Source organism: Siniperca chuatsi, linkage group LG6 (assembly GCF_020085105.1).
Source record: "Siniperca chuatsi isolate FFG_IHB_CAS linkage group LG6, ASM2008510v1, whole genome shotgun sequence".
Taxonomy (NCBI): Eukaryota; Metazoa; Chordata; class Actinopteri; order Centrarchiformes; family Sinipercidae; genus Siniperca; species Siniperca chuatsi.
The window spans coordinates 23,040,411-23,060,000 of NC_058047.1; the positions used below are offsets into that span (position 1 = coordinate 23,040,411).

General features: G+C 42.1%; 1 protein-coding gene across 5 annotated transcripts in view; it reads left to right on the forward strand.

Moving 5' to 3' along the window:
- The first annotated feature begins 256 nt into the window (after positions 1 to 256).
- The window catches only part of usp24 (ubiquitin specific peptidase 24), a 32,419-nt gene continuing 13,085 nt past the window's right edge, over positions 257 to 19,590 (forward strand). The window contains exons 1-41 of one of the 5 annotated variants that reach the window (XM_044198287.1): positions 257 to 691; positions 3,919 to 4,087; positions 4,334 to 4,401; positions 4,512 to 4,655; positions 5,222 to 5,347; positions 5,684 to 5,719; positions 5,817 to 5,882; positions 7,054 to 7,119; positions 7,471 to 7,545; positions 8,075 to 8,233; positions 8,355 to 8,469; positions 8,638 to 8,741; positions 9,000 to 9,107; positions 9,211 to 9,306; positions 9,450 to 9,611; positions 10,994 to 11,086; positions 11,823 to 11,930; positions 12,036 to 12,185; positions 12,486 to 12,617; positions 13,457 to 13,568; positions 13,679 to 13,755; positions 13,851 to 13,991; positions 14,326 to 14,379; positions 14,473 to 14,606; positions 14,757 to 14,823; positions 15,004 to 15,114; positions 15,213 to 15,311; positions 15,617 to 15,790; positions 15,889 to 15,974; positions 16,408 to 16,516; positions 16,724 to 16,870; positions 17,008 to 17,105; positions 17,316 to 17,411; positions 17,505 to 17,727; positions 17,848 to 18,010; positions 18,157 to 18,318; positions 18,506 to 18,576; positions 18,681 to 18,841; positions 18,924 to 18,985; positions 19,162 to 19,368; positions 19,470 to 19,584. In XM_044198287.1, coding sequence (XP_044054222.1) covers positions 413 to 691; positions 3,919 to 4,087; positions 4,334 to 4,401; positions 4,512 to 4,655; positions 5,222 to 5,347; positions 5,684 to 5,719; positions 5,817 to 5,882; positions 7,054 to 7,119; positions 7,471 to 7,545; positions 8,075 to 8,233; positions 8,355 to 8,469; positions 8,638 to 8,741; positions 9,000 to 9,107; positions 9,211 to 9,306; positions 9,450 to 9,611; positions 10,994 to 11,086; positions 11,823 to 11,930; positions 12,036 to 12,185; positions 12,486 to 12,617; positions 13,457 to 13,568; positions 13,679 to 13,755; positions 13,851 to 13,991; positions 14,326 to 14,379; positions 14,473 to 14,606; positions 14,757 to 14,823; positions 15,004 to 15,114; positions 15,213 to 15,311; positions 15,617 to 15,790; positions 15,889 to 15,974; positions 16,408 to 16,516; positions 16,724 to 16,870; positions 17,008 to 17,105; positions 17,316 to 17,411; positions 17,505 to 17,727; positions 17,848 to 18,010; positions 18,157 to 18,318; positions 18,506 to 18,576; positions 18,681 to 18,841; positions 18,924 to 18,985; positions 19,162 to 19,368; positions 19,470 to 19,584 — 4,925 coding nt within the window. In that variant the 5' untranslated portion in view covers positions 257 to 412. The remainder of the gene's footprint in view (positions 692 to 3,918; positions 4,088 to 4,333; positions 4,402 to 4,511; positions 4,656 to 5,221; positions 5,348 to 5,683; positions 5,720 to 5,816; positions 5,883 to 7,053; positions 7,120 to 7,470; positions 7,546 to 8,074; positions 8,234 to 8,354; positions 8,470 to 8,637; positions 8,742 to 8,999; positions 9,108 to 9,210; positions 9,307 to 9,449; positions 9,612 to 10,993; positions 11,087 to 11,822; positions 11,931 to 12,035; positions 12,186 to 12,485; positions 12,618 to 13,456; positions 13,569 to 13,678; positions 13,756 to 13,850; positions 13,992 to 14,325; positions 14,380 to 14,472; positions 14,607 to 14,756; positions 14,824 to 15,003; positions 15,115 to 15,212; positions 15,312 to 15,616; positions 15,791 to 15,888; positions 15,975 to 16,407; positions 16,517 to 16,723; positions 16,871 to 17,007; positions 17,106 to 17,315; positions 17,412 to 17,504; positions 17,728 to 17,847; positions 18,011 to 18,156; positions 18,319 to 18,505; positions 18,577 to 18,680; positions 18,842 to 18,923; positions 18,986 to 19,161; positions 19,369 to 19,469; positions 19,585 to 19,590) is intronic. The other 4 variants (XM_044198288.1, XM_044198289.1, XM_044198290.1 and 1 more) reach the window with 4 other exon arrangements.

The following is a 19,590-nucleotide window of genomic DNA, read 5'->3' on the forward strand; positions in this document are numbered from 1 at the left end:
AAGTTATGAGATGGTAAATTAAAATTATAAAATAGAAAGTCATAATCTCACATTTTTGAGATGGATCTCTGTTTTAATTTTCTATTATGCATAACTTAATTCCTTCATTTTTTTTCCCAGGCGAAAATTGGCTTCCATACATCAATGATGCACCCGACAGTAAAAATATACTGCTGTTAAACAGTAATTAACCATAGAAATCATTACACTTTTCGCTGTGCGCGCTCCCGCGAGGAGCCTGCAGTTCTTGGCAGACAGAACTCGGCATAACACCTGTGTCGGCGCTGTTGTGGGGGAAGCAAGATCGTGACAGGCTAGCGGCAGTGGACTGTAAACATGGCGGCGTGCACAGCTACAGGGCTGTGCCGAACACACCGTTACTATTAGTCTGAGAGACGGAGTCACCCCAAAAATGGAGACCGAAGAGGAGCAGCACATAACGACGCTCCTCTGCATGGGTTTCCCAGACCCCGACGTGATACGGAAAGCGCTCCGGCTAGCAAAGAACGACATCAACGAGGCAGTGGCGCTCCTGACGAACGAAAGCCCCGGACTCGGATATGGATATGAGCCGATGGAGAGTGGGCCTGCCCCCGGCTTGGGCTCGAGTGGAGACGGGGAAAACAGCGGGCGGACTGGGACGGGAGGGTTTGATCCCCCGCCCGCATACCACGATGTAGTGGATAGCGAGGTAAGAACAACTTGCGTTTCACCAAGCATCAAGAGAAGGAGCAAGCGAGGAGAACATGGCTAATTGCAACTTACTGGGAGATAGTGGGCTCGGCCATTTAACTAGCTAAACTTAGCGGCTTCAATGCTACATGCACCGAGCCCAACGTGAGCTGTCAGAGCAGGAGGTGAAATACCTTCCAGTCCTACGGGACAGGGCATGTCGCTGGCTCACAGTGACTGGAGAATTGTCTGCTAACATGAAGCTTAGCTACTTAAATGGAGCTAAATTTCAATTCCAAACTTACAAGCTAACTCAGCTAGCTAGTAGCTGGCGAGCTAACGTTAGTTGAGAGTTGAACGCGCCAGTAACTGGACCAGGTGTAGCAGCACAGAGGCATCACTCTGGAGGATTGCAATCACAGATTTCTACTGGGAGTACTCTGATAGTGGGTAATCGGTGCAGTCAGTTAGCCTGTGGACAGTTGGCTGGATCTATTCAGTCTGCTCTGCAGTCTGTTAGCCAACGTTAGCTGGCAGGTTGGCTGAGAGCGTCAACCGTGCTCAGCTCCAACCGATATTGTAGTCCACTCGAACCGGACTTAAAAACGGTTTCGCAATGTCCCTGGCATACGTGGCCATTTTGATCCTTTTCTGTCCACGTTTTCATCTATAAAAATGTCAGTTCCTTGTCACACCTTGTGATTACTCGTAAAGAGTGTGAGTAAGGACCGCGGTATTTGATTCGTTAAGGCCAGTCATTGGTTCTTACAGCCATATGACAATTGTAAGTAGTTTACCTACAGGTCGTATAATTTTGTCCTGACGTTTGGTTTGATGTGTTTATGTGGTGCTGTAACAGTAAACTGCATCGGCTACTCATAAATACCTATCTACATACAGTAAGTCATTGCAGGATTGCTTTGACTGACACCTCGAGGCAGTTTGCCATCACCAGCTTGACCTTAAACCTGTTGCTCTCCTAGATCTCCCAAAACCTTGAAGATGCTGTCAAAAGAGAGCAATGCTTTCTTAGAAAAGTCACAAATCATTTGATATATAGGATTGTTGATTCGGACAACCACTTGTTGTATCCCTTTGATGGTAATGCTGTTTGAGCTGCTGTGATTATTGTGACTACTCTGGCCCCAATAGCTGTTGGCCATTTCCTTTACATCTTCTTTCTCTTCTAGCTTTCTCCCTGCTGTCACACTTTGATGCAGGCTGTTATAGTAAGTGTAGTATAAACAACAGTTGGCATTTACAGTATGCAGAAAATAGCACACCCTTGCAGGTCACTTTACATAATAGCCCATTTTTGTAAATATGCCTATAATGGTGTTGTTACAAACTAACTCAGCCCAAGGTGACTCACTCTCTCAGTTAATTAAATCTCTATAAGAGCTGCCAAAATAATTTATTTCCACATGCCAAAGAAGTCTTAATTTGAACCTTTTTTCCCCCAACTAAACCAACTTGTATAATGAATGATGTATGCATGTTTGAGCCATTATTGTAATGACTTTGTCCTCTCATGTATATTATTGAAACATTTACAGAAACATATTTGTCTTGAGACACTCCTGCATGAAAGGAAGAAAGTGCTTTTTTTCCTTTCTTCTCTTCCTTTGTTTGCTGTATTTGTGCTTAGAGACATGTCATAGGTCTTTGGCCCGATGTTATGCTCCTAAATATAGCCCTGCAGTCTCCCTGACACACACAAACACATTGCAGTTTTTGCAGGGGGTCCCAGGAGGGTTGCAGGGTGCATAGTAACAGAGTGGTGCTGAGTTACCTCATCATCCTGTGCCTTTAGAGACCTTAACCTTTCTCCTAAAGGCTTTAGGTCTTGAAACACTTGTAGCTTATCTGCATGTTTATTCTGTTTGATGATTATTTGTGAGAAGTTCTGTATATTGTACACAAAGACATTTCTTCTTTTCCCTATGCTGTCATTCTTACTTAAATCAAAGGGATCGATTTTTCTACTCATATTGTCAGTGAGTTCTGATTTGGAAATTCTGTCAGCAATGAGATGTCTCTTCTTGGTCTTTCTTTGAACCTAGTGTTTTCTAAGACTGGTATTAGGTTAGTCTCTCTCTCTCTTTCCTTCCTCTCAGTCATCTATCTGTCATTTCTAATTTTCTTAGAAAGGGAAGGGATGAAATATGATGCTTCTCCGTTGCTTTCTCAACCCCATCCCTCCCTCCTGTTCTCCTCTTCTTTATGTCCAGTCTATCACTTTATATTGTATATGTACCAGTATGCAGCGCAGTAAAACATGCACTGAACACATTGACCGTCATGTATGCTAATACATGGAGATGTATTCAAAATGGTCAGACTTGACCTAATTGTACTTTGCTGTATTAATGTTTATACTGCGCGGTGCCCACAGGCAAATTGGACAAATTAGTTGTAATAGTTTTGGTCATTATAATGTAGTGAGAGCTGAATCCCAGGGCTCAAAGGGTCATAGTTTAAGATACATGATCATACAAGCCAGTAGGTCAAGCCTCCATAGATTATTAGTTAAAACATAAATCATTAGTTGATTTCAAATAAGATGCGCTTTGGTGTGTGTTCTGAAATGTTCCACTGAGCAGCACTATTTCAGAGGATGGAGGTCTGCAGTTTAATCATGAATATTCAGAAAGCTTCATGAATATGTAAACAACTTTTATGATGTAAATAATTTAATAATCCTTTGTTGCTTTCACCACACAGACTCATAGACTTTACTGCCACTGGCCATTTTGTGTTCTCATAGCAGGAGTAGGCCGAGCCTAAACTTGGTATTATGAACCATAAATGCAGAAGGTATAAAAGGTGACTTTGGGTGAGTTTTGAGAATTTTAACTTGCCTTTCATAACCTGTTCACATATGACAGCAGAAAAAATGTCATCGTGGGTAGCATCATACTGCTAAAAGTGTCATGTCATGTGGCAGGGTCTTCATTATATTTGACCATAGCTTCTTGGGAGGAAATGGATGGACAAAAAGATGCAAAGAAGAAGGGCAGATTGTTGAAGGGAGGACACACTTTCCAAATGACTGCTATGGCTCTTCTCCCAGAGGGAGTAAAAGAGTCACGCATCATCCTGTCTGACTTTATCATTGCCATTGAGGCCATTTGGATTATCCTCACACAGAGGACAGTTGCAGTGTCATAAAACAATGTTCGACACAGGGAAATAAAGTCATACATTGCCTTAGGTTGTAATTTTGTCATTTATGTGTGTTTACAGAAGAGCAATGATGAGAATGGGAACTGCTCCGGGGGCAGCATGGAGTTTCCCACCACAAACCTGTACGAGCTGGAGAGTCGAGTCTTTACCGACCACTGGTCCATACCTTACAAGAGAGAGGAGTCCCTGGGCAAGTGTCTCATCGCGTCCACCTGCCTTGCTCGGCACGGTAAGACCATGTTTGTGTGGGATGAAAATCTTTGCTTTTGAAGGTCTGCATTAAACTAAATGCTCTCCATCTGCGTAATTGTGTGGGCATCATGTTTTGTTTGGACCGTTGGGTGTTTTTCACTTATTGTTATTTTGGATACTTGTGTTACATGGCCCAATCTGCATCTCCTTCATCACAGCTATTTTTTTCCCCATGTTTGGATGTGGGGTAAATATGTGAATCTGACATCTCCCTCTTACTCAGGTCTTGCTGACGCTGATGAGAACTGCAAGCGGTTTATGGATCGTTGCATGCCGGAGGCCTTTAAAAAGGTGAGCAATAAAGACCCAGAGATTTGAGTGACTGTATAGTACTTGATTAATTAACATACATTTTCCTGACTTTCCTCCTTTCTGTACTCCGCCTTGTTCACTGTCACCAGTTGCTGACCAGCAGTGCCGTACACAAATGGGGCACCGAGATTCACGAGGGAATCTACAACATGCTCATGTTACTGGTGGAGCTGGTTGCAGAGAGGGTGAAGCAGGACCCCGTACCTGTAAACCTGATGGGAGTCCTGACTATGGTGTGTTCTCTCTCACTCTGTCTCTCTTAATGTTTGTCTTTTACTGTCTTTTGTATTCTTTCTTTAAATATAGTTTTAACTTTGAAGTAAATAAATTACCCTTGAAAACAATAGAACATCTGGGAAACAAATAACTAATAAATCTCCAAATTATTTTCGCCAAATTTTGATTTAAATAATTAATCACTTATTATTACATAGCAGATGATCAATCAAGGAAATGGGTTTAAATGTTCGTTCTTTGTCCACTGGTAATAATACATTATAATCGGTGACAGTAAAGCTCCTCAATTTTTCTCGTGCTCTGATTTAGCAAATGACTTTGTTTCCAATACTGAGAGTGATCTTTTAACGGCCCTGTGTTTAAAATTTAATCTGCCACTGTCAGTAATTGGCCAGTGGCGTGAAGATTCAATGCCATCTATCAATTTGTCAAAGGTATTGGTCTACTTTTAACAAGAATTGCTTATTCTATCTGTCCCTTGTAAATCCAGCATGTGACATTACATGGTTGAAATGTATCGCAAGTATGTATTTATGTTTTGTATCTTTGTTGTTGTGTCCAGGCCTTCAACCCTGATAATGAGTACCATTTTAAGAACCGGATGAAGGCCTGTCAGAGGAACTGGGCTGAAGTTTTTGGGGAAGAGGCCAACATGTTTGCTGTCTCTCCTAGCAACACCTATCAGAAAGTAAGGGACACCCCGTTTGTCTGGACTCTTCCTGTACTTTTACTCTTGTAAAGTGTTATTGGAGTATGTGTGCCAATTTATCCAGATGCACTTACAAGTATGTAAAGCTACTAGTATTAATATACACACTTCCTTATTAGCCTTTGTTTACAGTTCAAAGTCATGTGAGGGGGCAAAGTTATAACGGAACCACAGGGGCTCAGCAGAACATGTGTGACTGACACACAACAGCTGTCAGAAAACTTAATATGTGTATGTGTGCAGTGCGTGTGTGTCACAATAATTTGCAGAGTCATTGCTGAAATAATCCACTGAAAACATAATTATCTCTTTCAGGAGCCTCATGGTTGGCTGGTTGATTTGGTGAATCGAGTGAGTAATGAGCCAGATATTGTGTCCATATACATATGCCATAGTTGTATCAGTTTTGCCTCATATGTCTCCTTTCCTCTTCTTTTTTTTTGTAAAGTTCGGAGAGTTAGGAGGATTCACCGCCATCCAGACTAAGCTCAACACCGACGAAATCGAGATTGCTGTAAGCGTAACCGTCCTTACTTTCATCTTTCTGCCTTCTTTACAAATGGTCTGACGTATCTTAAGAGTGATGAAATAGTTCCTAAGAAGCACTGTAGACAGACTCTGAGGCAGCCTATACAGGCAAAAGGTCACAGTGTTTACCCCCACCGCTGTCAGCTGCAGGGTGCTGAATGTCTCTCTCTTTCCCCTTCTCACTAATACTCACTTACACATAAACACACTCTCTCATCCTCCCTCTGTGTGATGGTTGAAATGCTCTGTTGTGTTATGTGTTCTGAGGCATCCTTGTACTGATGCTTCCTTCTGGGAACCTGGCCGGAACCACAGCAGTGCACAGCCATTGATTCAGTGTGTGTGCACACACACATGCACATACGCTCCCTCTAACCATTAGCATATTAATAAGGGAGAGACTGCTTGAAGACCACTGTTGCACTCTTCAGTGGCAGTGGGAGCTCAGCAGAGTGTGTAAGCTGTCAGAAACCTAACATACTCCAAGCACATGAGAGAGAGAGACTGAAAGTGAAAGGAGAAAAGATAATGGGAGGACTGCTCCCTTCTCTGACTCCCAGGGGTGACTCATTCATTTGTCTGCTTTGAGTAGGAAGTCAAGTGCAAGGGAGGGGGGGGGGAATTCACTGAGTGAATAGAGGAGGAAGGTGGAGGAGACGGTAGCTGCTCTGAGAGAGCCCAGAAGCAGAGATGGAAGATAGCCAGAGGAAAAAAAAACAGGAACACAGCAACTATTCATTAAGCTCCTGTGATTTAGCACTGAATGACAAATGACAGCTGGGCTCCGGTACTGGAAACTCACTCACACATCTGTTTTACACTCACTCCCTCTCACTCACATTCACACATGCAACAGTGAAAACACAGTATCAGTTTAAACACAATTTGACCTCTGGCTTAAACACTTAAATTTGAGAGAAATAGAGTGCTGTTGTTGTGTATATCTTCTTTAATAAGACTTCAAAAGTGACACCCATAGATGCATTCCGTTCTCCCAACTACGCACGATGTTGACACTCCTACAAAAACAAAGAGATGGAATGAACAATTCTTATGATAGTTAGTCACACTCAGCTGGTTTTGATAAGTTGATTTCATTTTTGGTTTGTGTCATGCCTGAGTTATTCTGTCTCTTTCCATCTGCCTACACTACACAGTGTGTGTCAGCTCTGGTCCAGCCTCTTGGAGTTGGTGCAGAATACCTAAACTCCAGCCTCGTCCAGGTGAGCTATCCTGTCTACATACACGTACACATACACACTTGACGGTAGTATACTGACCCTAATCTGATTATTTGTATGTCCTTTCCCTTTTTTTTAAATTAGTTGAATTGCTGCTGTGTATGTCTACTTTCTCTCTATTTGTCCTTATATTGTAATTCACATCTTGTCAGTTTGTTTTCTGTCTAACCTTGTTCCAGTGTTGAAATTATTGGTTGTGTTTGTTTACATAGCCCTTGTGCTTCATTCTGATTTATATTCTATTTGTATTTGCTGTATCCTTTTACTGTTATGCTGCTGCAGTGCCCCATTTTCCCCACGTGGATCAACAAAGTTTCATGTTGTTTTTCCTAGCCCATGCTTGATCCAGTCATCCATAAGATGATCACGTATGTACAGAACCTGGAGGAAAAGGACCTTAAAGACAAGGTAGCGTTTTATATTTGTCACTCTCTTATGATTATTGCACTTAGATTTATAGAGAAAAGATGCAGGGACAAAAACACTCGTGTTCCATTCCTGGCAGTGGTACATCTGGCTTGTTTGTATATTCGGGTTGGGAAGCCAGTGAGGGATCTTGTCCTTGTTACTGCTAGTTGGTCAGGGTACTTGAACAGATGGATCAGGGGGTTAGTGTGAATCTTCAATTGTGAAACGGAATATGTGGGAGCAGTTAAGTGACAAGAGGGATTCATATTAAGTCCTTAAGATTTGATTGGATCACTCAAAAGGGGGCGTGGCCTCATTAATACAGTATGAAAAATAAAAATTACATACTGACATACTGTATATTTGGCATATAACGGGAGATAATTTAACAGTTAACACAGGGACACAGGATTAGAACTTGGAAAATGTATTTTTCATTTTACTGTATCTTTAAGAACTTGTGTACCTTGATCGTGACTCAACCAAGATGTTATAACTTAGTTGTTTCTCATTTGTCTTTTAACTGTAGCGTCTGGTGAGCATCCCAGACCTGCTGTCGGCCATCAAGCTGCTGTGTATGAGGTTCCAGAGGGAGCTGGTTACTGTGGTGGATGACCTGCGGCTGGACACACTGCTGCGCATGCTCAAAACCCCCCACTTCTCTACCAAGATGAACTCCCTCAAAGAGGTCAGCTTTTATAGAATCTGAACTGTCAAGTCTAAACTAGACAAAATTACTTTTTTTCTGGGTGTTTTTTAATTAGTTTTTGATCTCATCTAACACTATTTTTGTATTTTATTTCTCTCAGGTGACAAAGTTAATAGAGGAGAGTACAGTGTCTAAGACTGTGAAAAATGCCATTGACACAGATAAACTTTTGGACTGGCTGGTAGAGAACTCAGTCCTTTCAATAGCACTGGAGGGTAAGAAGATACATCACTTCCTGCCACAAACTAATTAAAATTAAGTGTCACAAAGCGCTTTGCAAAACAATTAAACTTTGTAACGACTTACAAACAAGACGAAAATCATCAAAATGATCGGCCTGAGGTTGACAGTGTTCACTGTGGTAATATATTTATATGTTCCAGGTAACATTGACCAGGCTCAGTACTGTGAGAGAATTAAGGGAATCATTGAGTTGCTGGGGAGTAAACTGTCGCTGGACGAACTCTCCAAGATCTGGAAAATACAGGTCAGCACCAGTGCACACATCACAGTAGTAATAACACAGTCATGTCTTTGTTATTTATTACATTTTCATTAAGGATGTTCAATAGGTTTTTAATTGCTAAACTTTAATCTGAATATTTTATGTACACAGAAGCATTGTTTATACTGTATGTATTCATGTGTAAGCACATATTTTTGTGAATGTGACAAATGTTGAAAAAGACAAATGTCCCCCCCCCCCCCTTTGATAGATCTATTGATTCTTGTGTGGGCATTTCAGGCGGGCCAGTCATCAACTGTTATAGAAAACATTCATACAATCATTGCTGCTGCTGCTGTGAAGTTCAGCTTTGATCAACTCACCCACCTCTTTGTCCTCATACAGAAGGTCAGTGCCGTCTCTGTGACATTTCGGGAATAAATTGACTTAATGAAAGTGTCTTGTAAGTCTGTGTATAGTATTAATAATATTCTGTTTGCATGTTATTTAGAGCTGGGAGGTTGAGAGTGACCGCGTGAGGCAGAAGTTGCTCAGTCTGATCGGGAGGATCGGCAGAGAGGCTCGCTCTGAAACTACAACTGGAAAGGTGTGTTGGTATATCTGTCATCCTGTCAAGGCTAAGAACATTGAGAAGTAATTTGAAAAACAGATGAGGAAATCTGCAGTATTTATTAGTATCATTATTACAGTGAAGTCTGAAGCTTCTTGTGTCTGCGTCTGTCTGTTTAGGTGCTTGAGGTGCTGTGGGAGTTGGCTCACCTCCCTACCCTGCCTACCAGTCTAGTTCAGCAGGCGTTGGAGGAGCACCTGGGGATTCTGAGCGATGCCTACGCTGTCAAGGAGACCGTAAAACGCAGTTACATTATTAAATGTATTGAGGACATTAAGAAGGTGAGACAGACATGCTACAGATGCTCAGTATTGTCTTTGTGGGTGTTGGGGCAGTTTAGTGTTTTACTAGGTCATTCCAGGATCAGCTCTAAGAGTAAATATATGTATTGTTTATTTCGTTTTTCTGCCTGCTGTGACACTTTTGTTCTAAAGTTAGCATATCCTTGTTAGTGCTGCATTTTACCCTTCAGCTTCAGTTTGTTTACATCTCTTCAATCTGAGTGTGCCCCAGTCTAGCGTTCATGGAGCTGCAGCGTGTTATGGAGATGGGGCCACTCTCTGGCTCGCTTTTCAAACAACAAGTGTCTATCATGAGTTCATTATTTATTTCAAATCTTTTTTGAAAGTCAAGAAAAAGTTGTGATTTCCTCTCCTGGTTGATTCAGTCCCCCTGACCATGCCAGCAACACTGTGACACTACAGAGGCAGATGTCGTCCAGTCCCTCTCCTCTCTCCATCTTCTTGTTTCATAGCCCTGCCTCCGTTTTTACTTGAGTCAGTGGAGCTTATTTATCAAGATGCCTACAAACTGATTTTCCATCATTCCTTCATATTCATGTTTGCATATAAATAGGATTCGACCAATCATTTTGACAGTTTCAAGAAAACTACACATATTATAATTAAACTCGTCAGTTACTATCAAACAGTCGGCAACACTTTAACCCCCCATTTACTTTAGCAGTTATATGCATTATATAAACATTTAATAATTGGTTTATAACACACTATGATGTAGTTGGAGGCAGATATGAGTTTATTTGTCAACTCATCCCGTGGGATAATGAATGACAATATAGTAAAACACAGTTGTAATAATATAAAATATGTCTACATAGGACATTAATAAACTCTTAAAAATGTCCTTATATGTGATCACAACTACTTTATAGTGTTATAAACATTGATACATTGCTTATAAATGATAAATAGGGGGACTTGCAGTAAAGGGTTACCAAATAGTCTTGGTTTATTTATGGATATTATGGAAGCCTATGGATGGAATGAATGTGTATTTTGTATTTACATATAGGAAAACAAGTACCGGTAAACTCTGCTTTAATTGTGCAGATCCAAACAGCAGATCAGCAACTTTAAATGAAACTAGACTGTATTTAAAATATCATAGATTAAGCTGAATAAAAGACCAACTGGTTTACCTAAATACAACAGAGCAAACACGAATGTTTTTAGTTACACCAATGCTTTTCTTGCTTTGACATAATGTCATAAATCCTCCATGAAAAATGCTTGTTTGTTTGACTGTAGCCGCACATACTTAACAAAATGTACTTTTCAGCCATACAAATCTCACTTGTTATTGGGTGTATACACAAATATGTGCACAAATGTCCCGCCTCAAATGAAATGTATGTTTCTAGACTCACACTCAGGAGGACAGTAAAGGCAGCGAAACTCAAAGCTCATTTCTTACTGGCACATGGGGCAAGAAGAAAGCTAACTCTTTGGTCAAAGTAAGAGAAGAAGCCCATATAATCTATAGTTCCACTGATCAATCTGTATCCAATCTCGCTGCTGCACGCCTGCCAACCAATCATGGAGGAGGGTTTGACCATAAGGGGTTTCATTGGTCACAGGTTGTTGATTTTCACACCTGAATTTCACACTTGATTGTAACATGAGGTAGTTTAACCAGGTGTATGTTAATCTTCTGCTTGCCTCACAAAGAGGGCTTTGGCACTGACTAATGATTACACAGTGGTGTTGATCTTGTCCTGGGTGAGAGCTGGCTGAATTAAATGAGTGATTTAGCTGCTGGATGAATCAGCTTTGGTGGAAGTGCTAGCACATTTTCTCATGCAAAGAGGGATCTAATCAGAGCCTTGGAGATATATATATATATATATATATATATATATAAGTTCATGTTTGATATTTGATTTGGACTTTCAAAACAGTTGTAAGAGAACAAATATAAACTTGAGCATATTTGAACAGTCCTTGGACTCTTTGCCAAATGTTTTACATCTCTGGCTCTGATTTTCTTTCTCATGTCTGCACAACTACAAAAACAGTGGGTCTGTGATGACAAAGCAGCGACAATTAATAGTCATTCTAATTGCAAAGCTGATGATCAGCAAAGACCATCACAGGCCTCTGTTTTTGTAGCATGTGTTTGTGTCTTCATTCTGCTTTAGTGGATATCGTTATCGTGTGTGTGTGTGTGTGTGTGTGTGTGTGTCACGACAGGCTTCTCAGCAGAGTAGTCCACAGGCAGTCTGGGTTGTTCCTGCTCTCCGTCAGCTGCACGAAATCACCCGTTCTTTCATCAAGCAGACCTATCAGAAGCAAGACAAGGTAACACAAACGCGCACATGCAAACAAACAAACCCAGCATTGAAATGATCCATTGTACAGTCAGTGCAATGTTGCTATGATAACCTCTCCCTGCCTCCCCAACAGAGCATCATCCAGGACTTGAAGAAGAACTTTGAGATCGTCAAGCTGATCACGGGCTCCCTCGTGTGCTGCCATCGGCTGGCTGTGACCGCTGGGGGAAATAACGGCCTCTCAGGCTCAATTCTGGTGGATGGACGATACACCTACCAGGAGGTTCGTCTATGTCGGAGCTGTCTTTCTTAGATTTAATATCGGGAGTCAGGAGTCATTTTATTGATCATCTTTACTGTTCTATGAAACTGCATTGCAGCTCATCCAAATGATTTATGTTACAGTTCATAATTTGACATTGATATGAGTAAAGTCATTTGAGCCATAATTGTATCTGAGCTGGTACTATGTTTACACAGTACACAGGATGTAAACAAACTTGAGCAGCACAGTGTTATGCAGTATGACCGTGTGTGTTTGGGGGTCAAGATATGACATGTGTCTCTCTGAATTCATGTTTAGTATCTGGACAGCCACCTGCGCTTCCTGGCCTTCTTCCTCCAGGAGGCCAGCCTCTACCTGGTCTGGAACAGGGCCAAGGAGCTCTGGGAGTGCCTGGTGTCAGGGCCGGATGTCTGTGAACTTGACCGTGAGGTATGAAAGCAGTTATGCAAATAAAACCCTTGTCCTTGGCCATTTGTTTGTGATTGTGAGCACCTTTCTCTGGATGACTGCTCAGGAGAAACAAAGGCAAAATTAGCCATTTGCTCCACATCTCTTCTTTCTTTTAAAACAATGTTCAAGGCAGGTACAAAAATACACATTCAAATAAGTTAAAAGTGAAAACCTTTACCAAATAATGGCACATTTAAAGGATAGTAGATTAGATCCAGGCTCATGATATTGTCTCAGAAATAATGAACTATAAATTTGATTGTTATTGTCTTCTTGTGAATTTGGCATTAAAAGTAGTTAAGTAGAAAGCGAGAGTTTCTGTTATTTTAAGAAACATCTATCTTCGAACTTTTGTTTAAAAAATAGCATGTAAATAAGTCAAGATTTATTTATAACACTTCAATACAAAAGTTACAAAGGGCTTCACAATAAAAACATTAAGAAAAGTTAATGAAGTTAACAAGTCTTGAGAAGTTTTAAGTTTTGTTACCTGCTGTTTCAAGCAAAGCACTTAAGCCACACATAAGAGAACTGTGTGTAATTTTGTTGGGGGCAAAACCGTTGATCTGACTGGTTTAATTTATTGTACTGACCCCGAGCAACCTTCCTCTGTCCCCGTATGGAATCTGTTCTTTGCATAGATCAGTGCACACGTTTACATTTTAACTAAATGTAGTGTCTGCAACAGCTGCTCCTTGTTAACCAAAGGAAACTAGGCAGATTGCCCTCTGAAGAAAGCACAGCACAGTGCATCCCAAGTCATGTGTCCAAAATTCTATTTAATTAAGCTTAAACATAGTGTGTTTCGATCTGTGCAGATGTGTTTTGAGTGGTTCACCAAAGGACAACATGACCTCGAGAGTGATGTTCAACAGCAGCTTTTCAAGGAGAAGATCCTAAAACTGGAGCCCTATGAGATCACTATGAATGGTGAGAGAGACTGCAAGGAGATGCACTGTTGACAGCATTACAGCCTCACAGAATTAGTTTATGAATAAGGATGTGATACATCAGTTAACATGTTTTTATGTGCCTCTCAGGTTTCAATCTGTTTAAGACCTTCTTTGAGAACGTTAATCTGTGTGACCATCGCCTCAAACGCCAGGGAACTCAGCTGGTCAGTCCTTACTCACATGTCTCTCTGCATTTTGTTTTTACCAATGATTTTTAAATCAACATTTCTATTTAATGTATCATATGGTCTGATTTCAGTGTGTGGAACGCCTTGACCTGGCAGGGATGGATTTTATCTGGCGCATCGCCATGGAAACCCCTGATGAAGAGATAGCCAATGAAGCAATCCAGCTCATTATTACATATAGCTACACCAACCTCAATCCCAAGATGAAGAAGGTCAGCATGCGTGTGTGCGCACATACTCCTGTGGCCCACTCTTCTAGCAGTCCCTTCATGTGTGTCTCACTATCTAAGAATAACAGTGGAACTTAAGATGCTGCCATTGTGTTTAAGGCCAGTAAAAGAGGCCATTTGCTTGATACAGAGCCTTCATTTTGCTCTGAATTGAGTGATTCATAGAAGTATATTGTGGTTAGTAGTGAAGGAAAAGCAGAAACAAGCAAATGCTGTATATAATTGAGCAACTCCAGTGTTTAACATATTTGAGTACCAGTGTGTTCTGTCCCTTTCTGAAACTTGAACCACATATAATAACTTTTCTTCCTTACAGGATTCTGTTTCTTTGCACAAGAAGTTCATCGCTGATTGTTACAAGCGATTAGAGGTAAGTAGTGGAATATGTTACTGTTAAGATTGATTGTGCCATTTCACAGAAATCGACACCTGAAAGCTCAATTCTGTTTCTCTATTTTCTCAGGCAGCCAGCTCAGCCCTAGGTGGGCCTACTTTGACACATGCTGTTACTAGGGCAACCAAGATGCTGACGGCCACTGCCATGCCGACTGTGGCCACATCTGTACAATCACCATCCAGGTACAGAGGGGGGTTTGGGTAAGAACATGGTTACTAAACCTTTGTTTGTTTGTTTAAGAGTGTTCCTTCGCCTAGGTCTTACTAACTATTCATCATAGAGTAATAAAATTGTAAAACACACTTTTTTTTCAGCCTTGTTGAAACTCTACTGTTTTTGTTCATCACTAGATCCACTAAGCTGGTGATAATTGAAAGACTGCTGCTATTGGCCGAACGCTACGTAATCACTATAGAGGTAGGCCCTGTTGTCTTCACTTTAAGGGTCTCATTATTATTTTGACAGTAAATTTGTTAATAATACATGCGAAACAAGGACACAGTCATAGACACTATTTATGCTAAATAGTTTTAACACAATCCACAAGATGGAGGATCCTTTTTATGTTTTGATTTTTGTGTGTGTGTTTCTGTGTAGGATATGTACTCAGTTCCTCGCACTATTCTACCTCATGGGGCCTCATACAATGGACACCCTGTCACTCTTCACATCACCTATGAGTCAACCAAAGACACTTTCACCTTAGAGGTACTGTAAGACTTTCCCTAGTGCCCTGTAACATGCCTTTATCACATAGAGTTACACCTACAGAGGAAATAACCCCGCTCTGTGTGTGTGTCCTGCAGACCCACAGTAATGAGACAGTAGGAAGTATCCGATGGAAGATAGCTGAGCACTTGAGCTGTCCAGTGGATAATGTCCAGATCTTTGCTAATGACAGCGTGGTAAGTGTTAATGACTGTAAGTGACAGGGACTCTGTGTTCCTCTTTTGTTTTAAAGATATAATTGTACCTGTCATTCCCTCATCAAAGGATTTTACTCTTCTCCAAATCATGTGTTCCCCCTGAAGCCAATACACATTACAAACTGTAAAATGCACAGTTTCTTCTAGGCAGGGTGCCACCACCTCTTTGTTGGTGGGTTGGCCTGCTGCATCTATTGTGTGGCAGGGGAAACACAGCATCAAACAACCTCAAACCCCGTTTTTCTCTCACTCTGTCCCTTCACTGCTCCTCCACCATGTGTTAGTTGACCATGAATCGAGACCAGAAGCTGCTGTCTCAGCTCGGTTTCAGTGATGAGCAGAGCCTGACTGTGAAGAGCTCGGGCACTGGCACTCCTTCTGGCAGCTCAGAGTCCTCAGCATCCGCCTCCAGCAGTTCCAGCTCCGCTGTCTTCAACTCTGCCTATGCCTTGGAGCAGGTACCAGCTCAGACATGACTGTGCACTTACAAAACTGTGGACACTCTCATGTTTACATTGGTCCTGACACACTGTGCCTGTGTTTTTTCTGTCTTCAGGAGAAGTCCCTCCCTGGTGTGGTGATGGCTTTGGTGTGTAATGTGTTTGAGATGCTTTACCAGCTGGCTAACCTAGATGAATCCAGGTGAGATTCTAAGTTACATACACCAAAGAAAGGACTGGATATTTATCAGTCAGTATATTTATCAGTGGTTAATGGTATCATTTATTATGTTATTGTGATGCCATCTGTCTGTATATAAAAACACTGCTATGAAAGTGTCAAAACATAGACATGCTCCCCTACATCTTGTTGCATACATGTGCATGTTTATCTGGAGACAAGTGATTTTCTCCTGGAACTACTAAATCTTAATGCTATAAGAGACAGTTCATATTCATGCTACCCAGCTCTTATGTGAAAACAAGTGTGTTGACAGAAATATTTCATTAGTGCATTACTTACTTAAGCTTATGAGCTCCTTAGTTCAACTGGTTAAGCTTAATGTAACACAGTAACTCAGGCAGCTGAAAGGCTTCTTTTTCATGTTTTTCTTTTCTTTTTTTGTAATCTCCAGGATCACTCTTCGTGTGAGGAAGCTGCTGCTGCTGATTCCAACAGATCCAGAAGTGCAGGATGCTCTCGACAACTTTGTTCCCAAAGAATCTAGCGTCTGGAGCCACCAGGTACGTCAGACTGTCTGTGGCAACTGCCATGGCTGAATGTTGAAGCTCAATTCCCCACCTTTCTATTCTTATTTCATGTGTTTGGTCTTAGCATCTGTGTTGTAACAAGTCTATTGGAGTCTTGCCTCTCTCTGGTTTATGCATTCTCTCTGTGTTCATCTTTCTCTATTAATTTATTATAACTTCCTTTGTGTCTCCTTTCTGCAGAAGACACTGTTCCAGGCCACAGGCTCTCGTTCTCCATCTATGGCCTCCAAGCAGCAGCACCAGCCCAGTGCTGCGTCCATCTTGGAGTCCCTCTTCAGATCCTCGGCCCCGGGCATGTCCACCTTCAGAGTGCTATACAACCTGGAGGTAAGCACACATGTGAACATACTCCCCATTAAACGCAGTAGATTGTTTTCCAATATATAACACCTATTCTCAAACTATAAAGGTAGATTAGTGACTCTGACATCAGTTTTGCCCTCTCTTCTCTCTCTCTGTGTTAGGTGTTGAGTTCAAAGCTCATGCCCACATCGGATGATGAGATGGCCAAAACCAGCAGCAGGTCCTTCTGTGAGAACTTCCTTAAAGCAGGAGGCCTCAGGTAACAGAGAGAGCAGACCTGTTAAAGAAAAGTGTCATCACTGTCTGGTGTTTGCTTTGTTCCACTGTGGGATGTATCAGCAGACTTGTCAAGCTGCGTCACATACTGGCACACATATGCCACTTAGCTTATGCTTTTATCTAAAATGCCTCACCGTATCTCTTTTATTTTTAGTTCTGACAGTAGTATTTCCCTGTGTTTCCTCTGCAGTCTGGTGGTGAATGTTATGCAGAGAGATTCCATCCCATCAGAAGTGGACTATGAGACCCGACAAGGAGTCTACTCAATATGTCTTCAGCTGGCCAGGTGCAAAATGCCTCACTTGAGCACACACACAGAGGAGCATATTCTGGGCCACATACCATCTTAGACTTCATACTCAATTGGCTGTGTTTGCAGGTTTCTTCTGGTTGGCCAGAGCATGCCTGCAGTGCTGGATGATGATGTCATCAGGGATGGCGAGGCGCTGTCATCTCGTCCATTTCGTAACGCTGGACGGACTGGGCGACAGCTGTCTCTTTGTGGAACTCCAGAGAAGTCCTCCTACAGACAGATGTCTTTGTCTGAGCGCTCCTCCATAAGAGTCGAGGAAATCATACCGGCTGCTCGTGTAGCTATTCAGGTACACGACAAACACACTTTCAGTATCGAGCTAAAACAAATCCACCCTAAATTCAGCACCCAGGTTGATCTTGTAAGTGTAAAATATTTTCAAGTACAATGTTTGCTCTGTCTTTTCTAGACCATGGAGGTGGGTGACTTCACCTCCACTGTGGCCTGTTTCATGCGCCTGACCTGGGCGGCTGCAGCAGGCCGACTGGATCTGGTTGGCAGCCCGCAGCCACTCAGAGAGACCCACAGTTCCCTTCTGCCGCAGGGAGTCCGCACAAGAGTCAGCAGTACAGGTGACGCAGAATCCTATAAAACATTCCTGATTTGTGACCTACAGCCTTTTCTAATGTTTTGTTGCCAACAGCTCATGGTATTTCCACTGCTACAAACAAAAGCTAAATAAACTAAAGTCAAACAAATGTCTTGTGTTTGTTTGCAGGAAGTAACTGCAGCTCCAGCAGTGAGGGCGAGACCACACCAACAGCATTGCATGCAGGGATATGTGTCAGACAGCAGAGTGTCTCTATCAAAGATGCCATCATCGCCCGCGAGGCTCTGTCACTGCTGGTTACCTGTCTGCAGTTACGCTGTCAGCAGCTATGTAAGACTCATGCAGGAGTACAAACACACGACCATATACGCTCTTTTCTTTAATAATTTCTTTACATTACTGTTAGTCCTCTGTGCAGTGGCTGTAGTATGTACATTTTCTTTAGTATGTAGGTTGTGCAATTGCTGTGTTTGTCAGAAATCTACAATGACACTTAATCCTGTGTTTCTCTCTCCAGGTTCTTTTTACAACCTCCCCTCCGTCAATGATTTCATCATCGATATTCTGCTGGGATCTCCCAGTGGAGAGGTAAACAATACCCTCTTTTTGTTTAACAGACTGCACAGTAGAAATGTATCCCTAATATTGCAGTGTGTGTTTACACACGCTGTCTCTGTCCCTTCCTCCATCAGATCCGCCGTGTAGCTTGCGACCAGCTCTACACTCTGAGCCAGTCTGACACTTCAGCCTTCGCCGAAGTCCAGAAACCCAACTTGTTCCTCCTCTCAGTCATTCTCACTGCTCAGCTGCCATTATGGAGTCCTACATCTGTCATGAGGGGGGTCAACCAGAGGTAATTCAGCAATAAACACACAAGATATACATCACTGAAACTTTAGCAGAGGTCTTGTGTTGATGTTGCTTTTTCTTCTCAGGTTGCTGTCCCAATGCACTGAGTACTTTGACCTAAGATGTCAGCTTCTGGATGACCTAACCAGTAAGCCGATAAATTCCCTTTTCAGTTTATCAGTATCTAGATATAAAGTATTATCCCAGATGTAATAATTGATGTAATAGAGATGTTATGGCCTCTTGTTTCAGCCATTAAAGTTCAGTGTTTCTCTCTGCTTTGTATTCTCTCTCCCTCTTCTCTGCCTGCCTGTCCTCCTCCAGCTTCAGAGATGGAGGTGGTAAAAGTGAGCGCAGCCACCATGCTGGAGGACGAGATCTCCTGGCTTGACAACTTTGAGCCTAGTTGGAGCTCTGAGATGGAGACTAGCGAGGCGGACAACATCCTCCTGGCAGGACACCTCCGACTCATCAAGACCTTGCTCTCACTCTGTGGCAATGAGAAGGAACATCTCGGTGAGCGCACACAAGGTTATATGCATATATATCTGCACCCATTAAACACATTTTGGAAGTTTATTAAGTTGAGAACACTAGTATGTAATGTGAGGATGTGTAACTCTTTTCTTCAGGTCCATCTCTGATCCAGCAGTTGTTGGATGACTTCCTGTTTCGAGCCTCGCGCATCATCATCAACAGTTCAAACCCCACACCCTCCCCGGCCCCCAGCCACGACTTCCACCCCAAGTACGG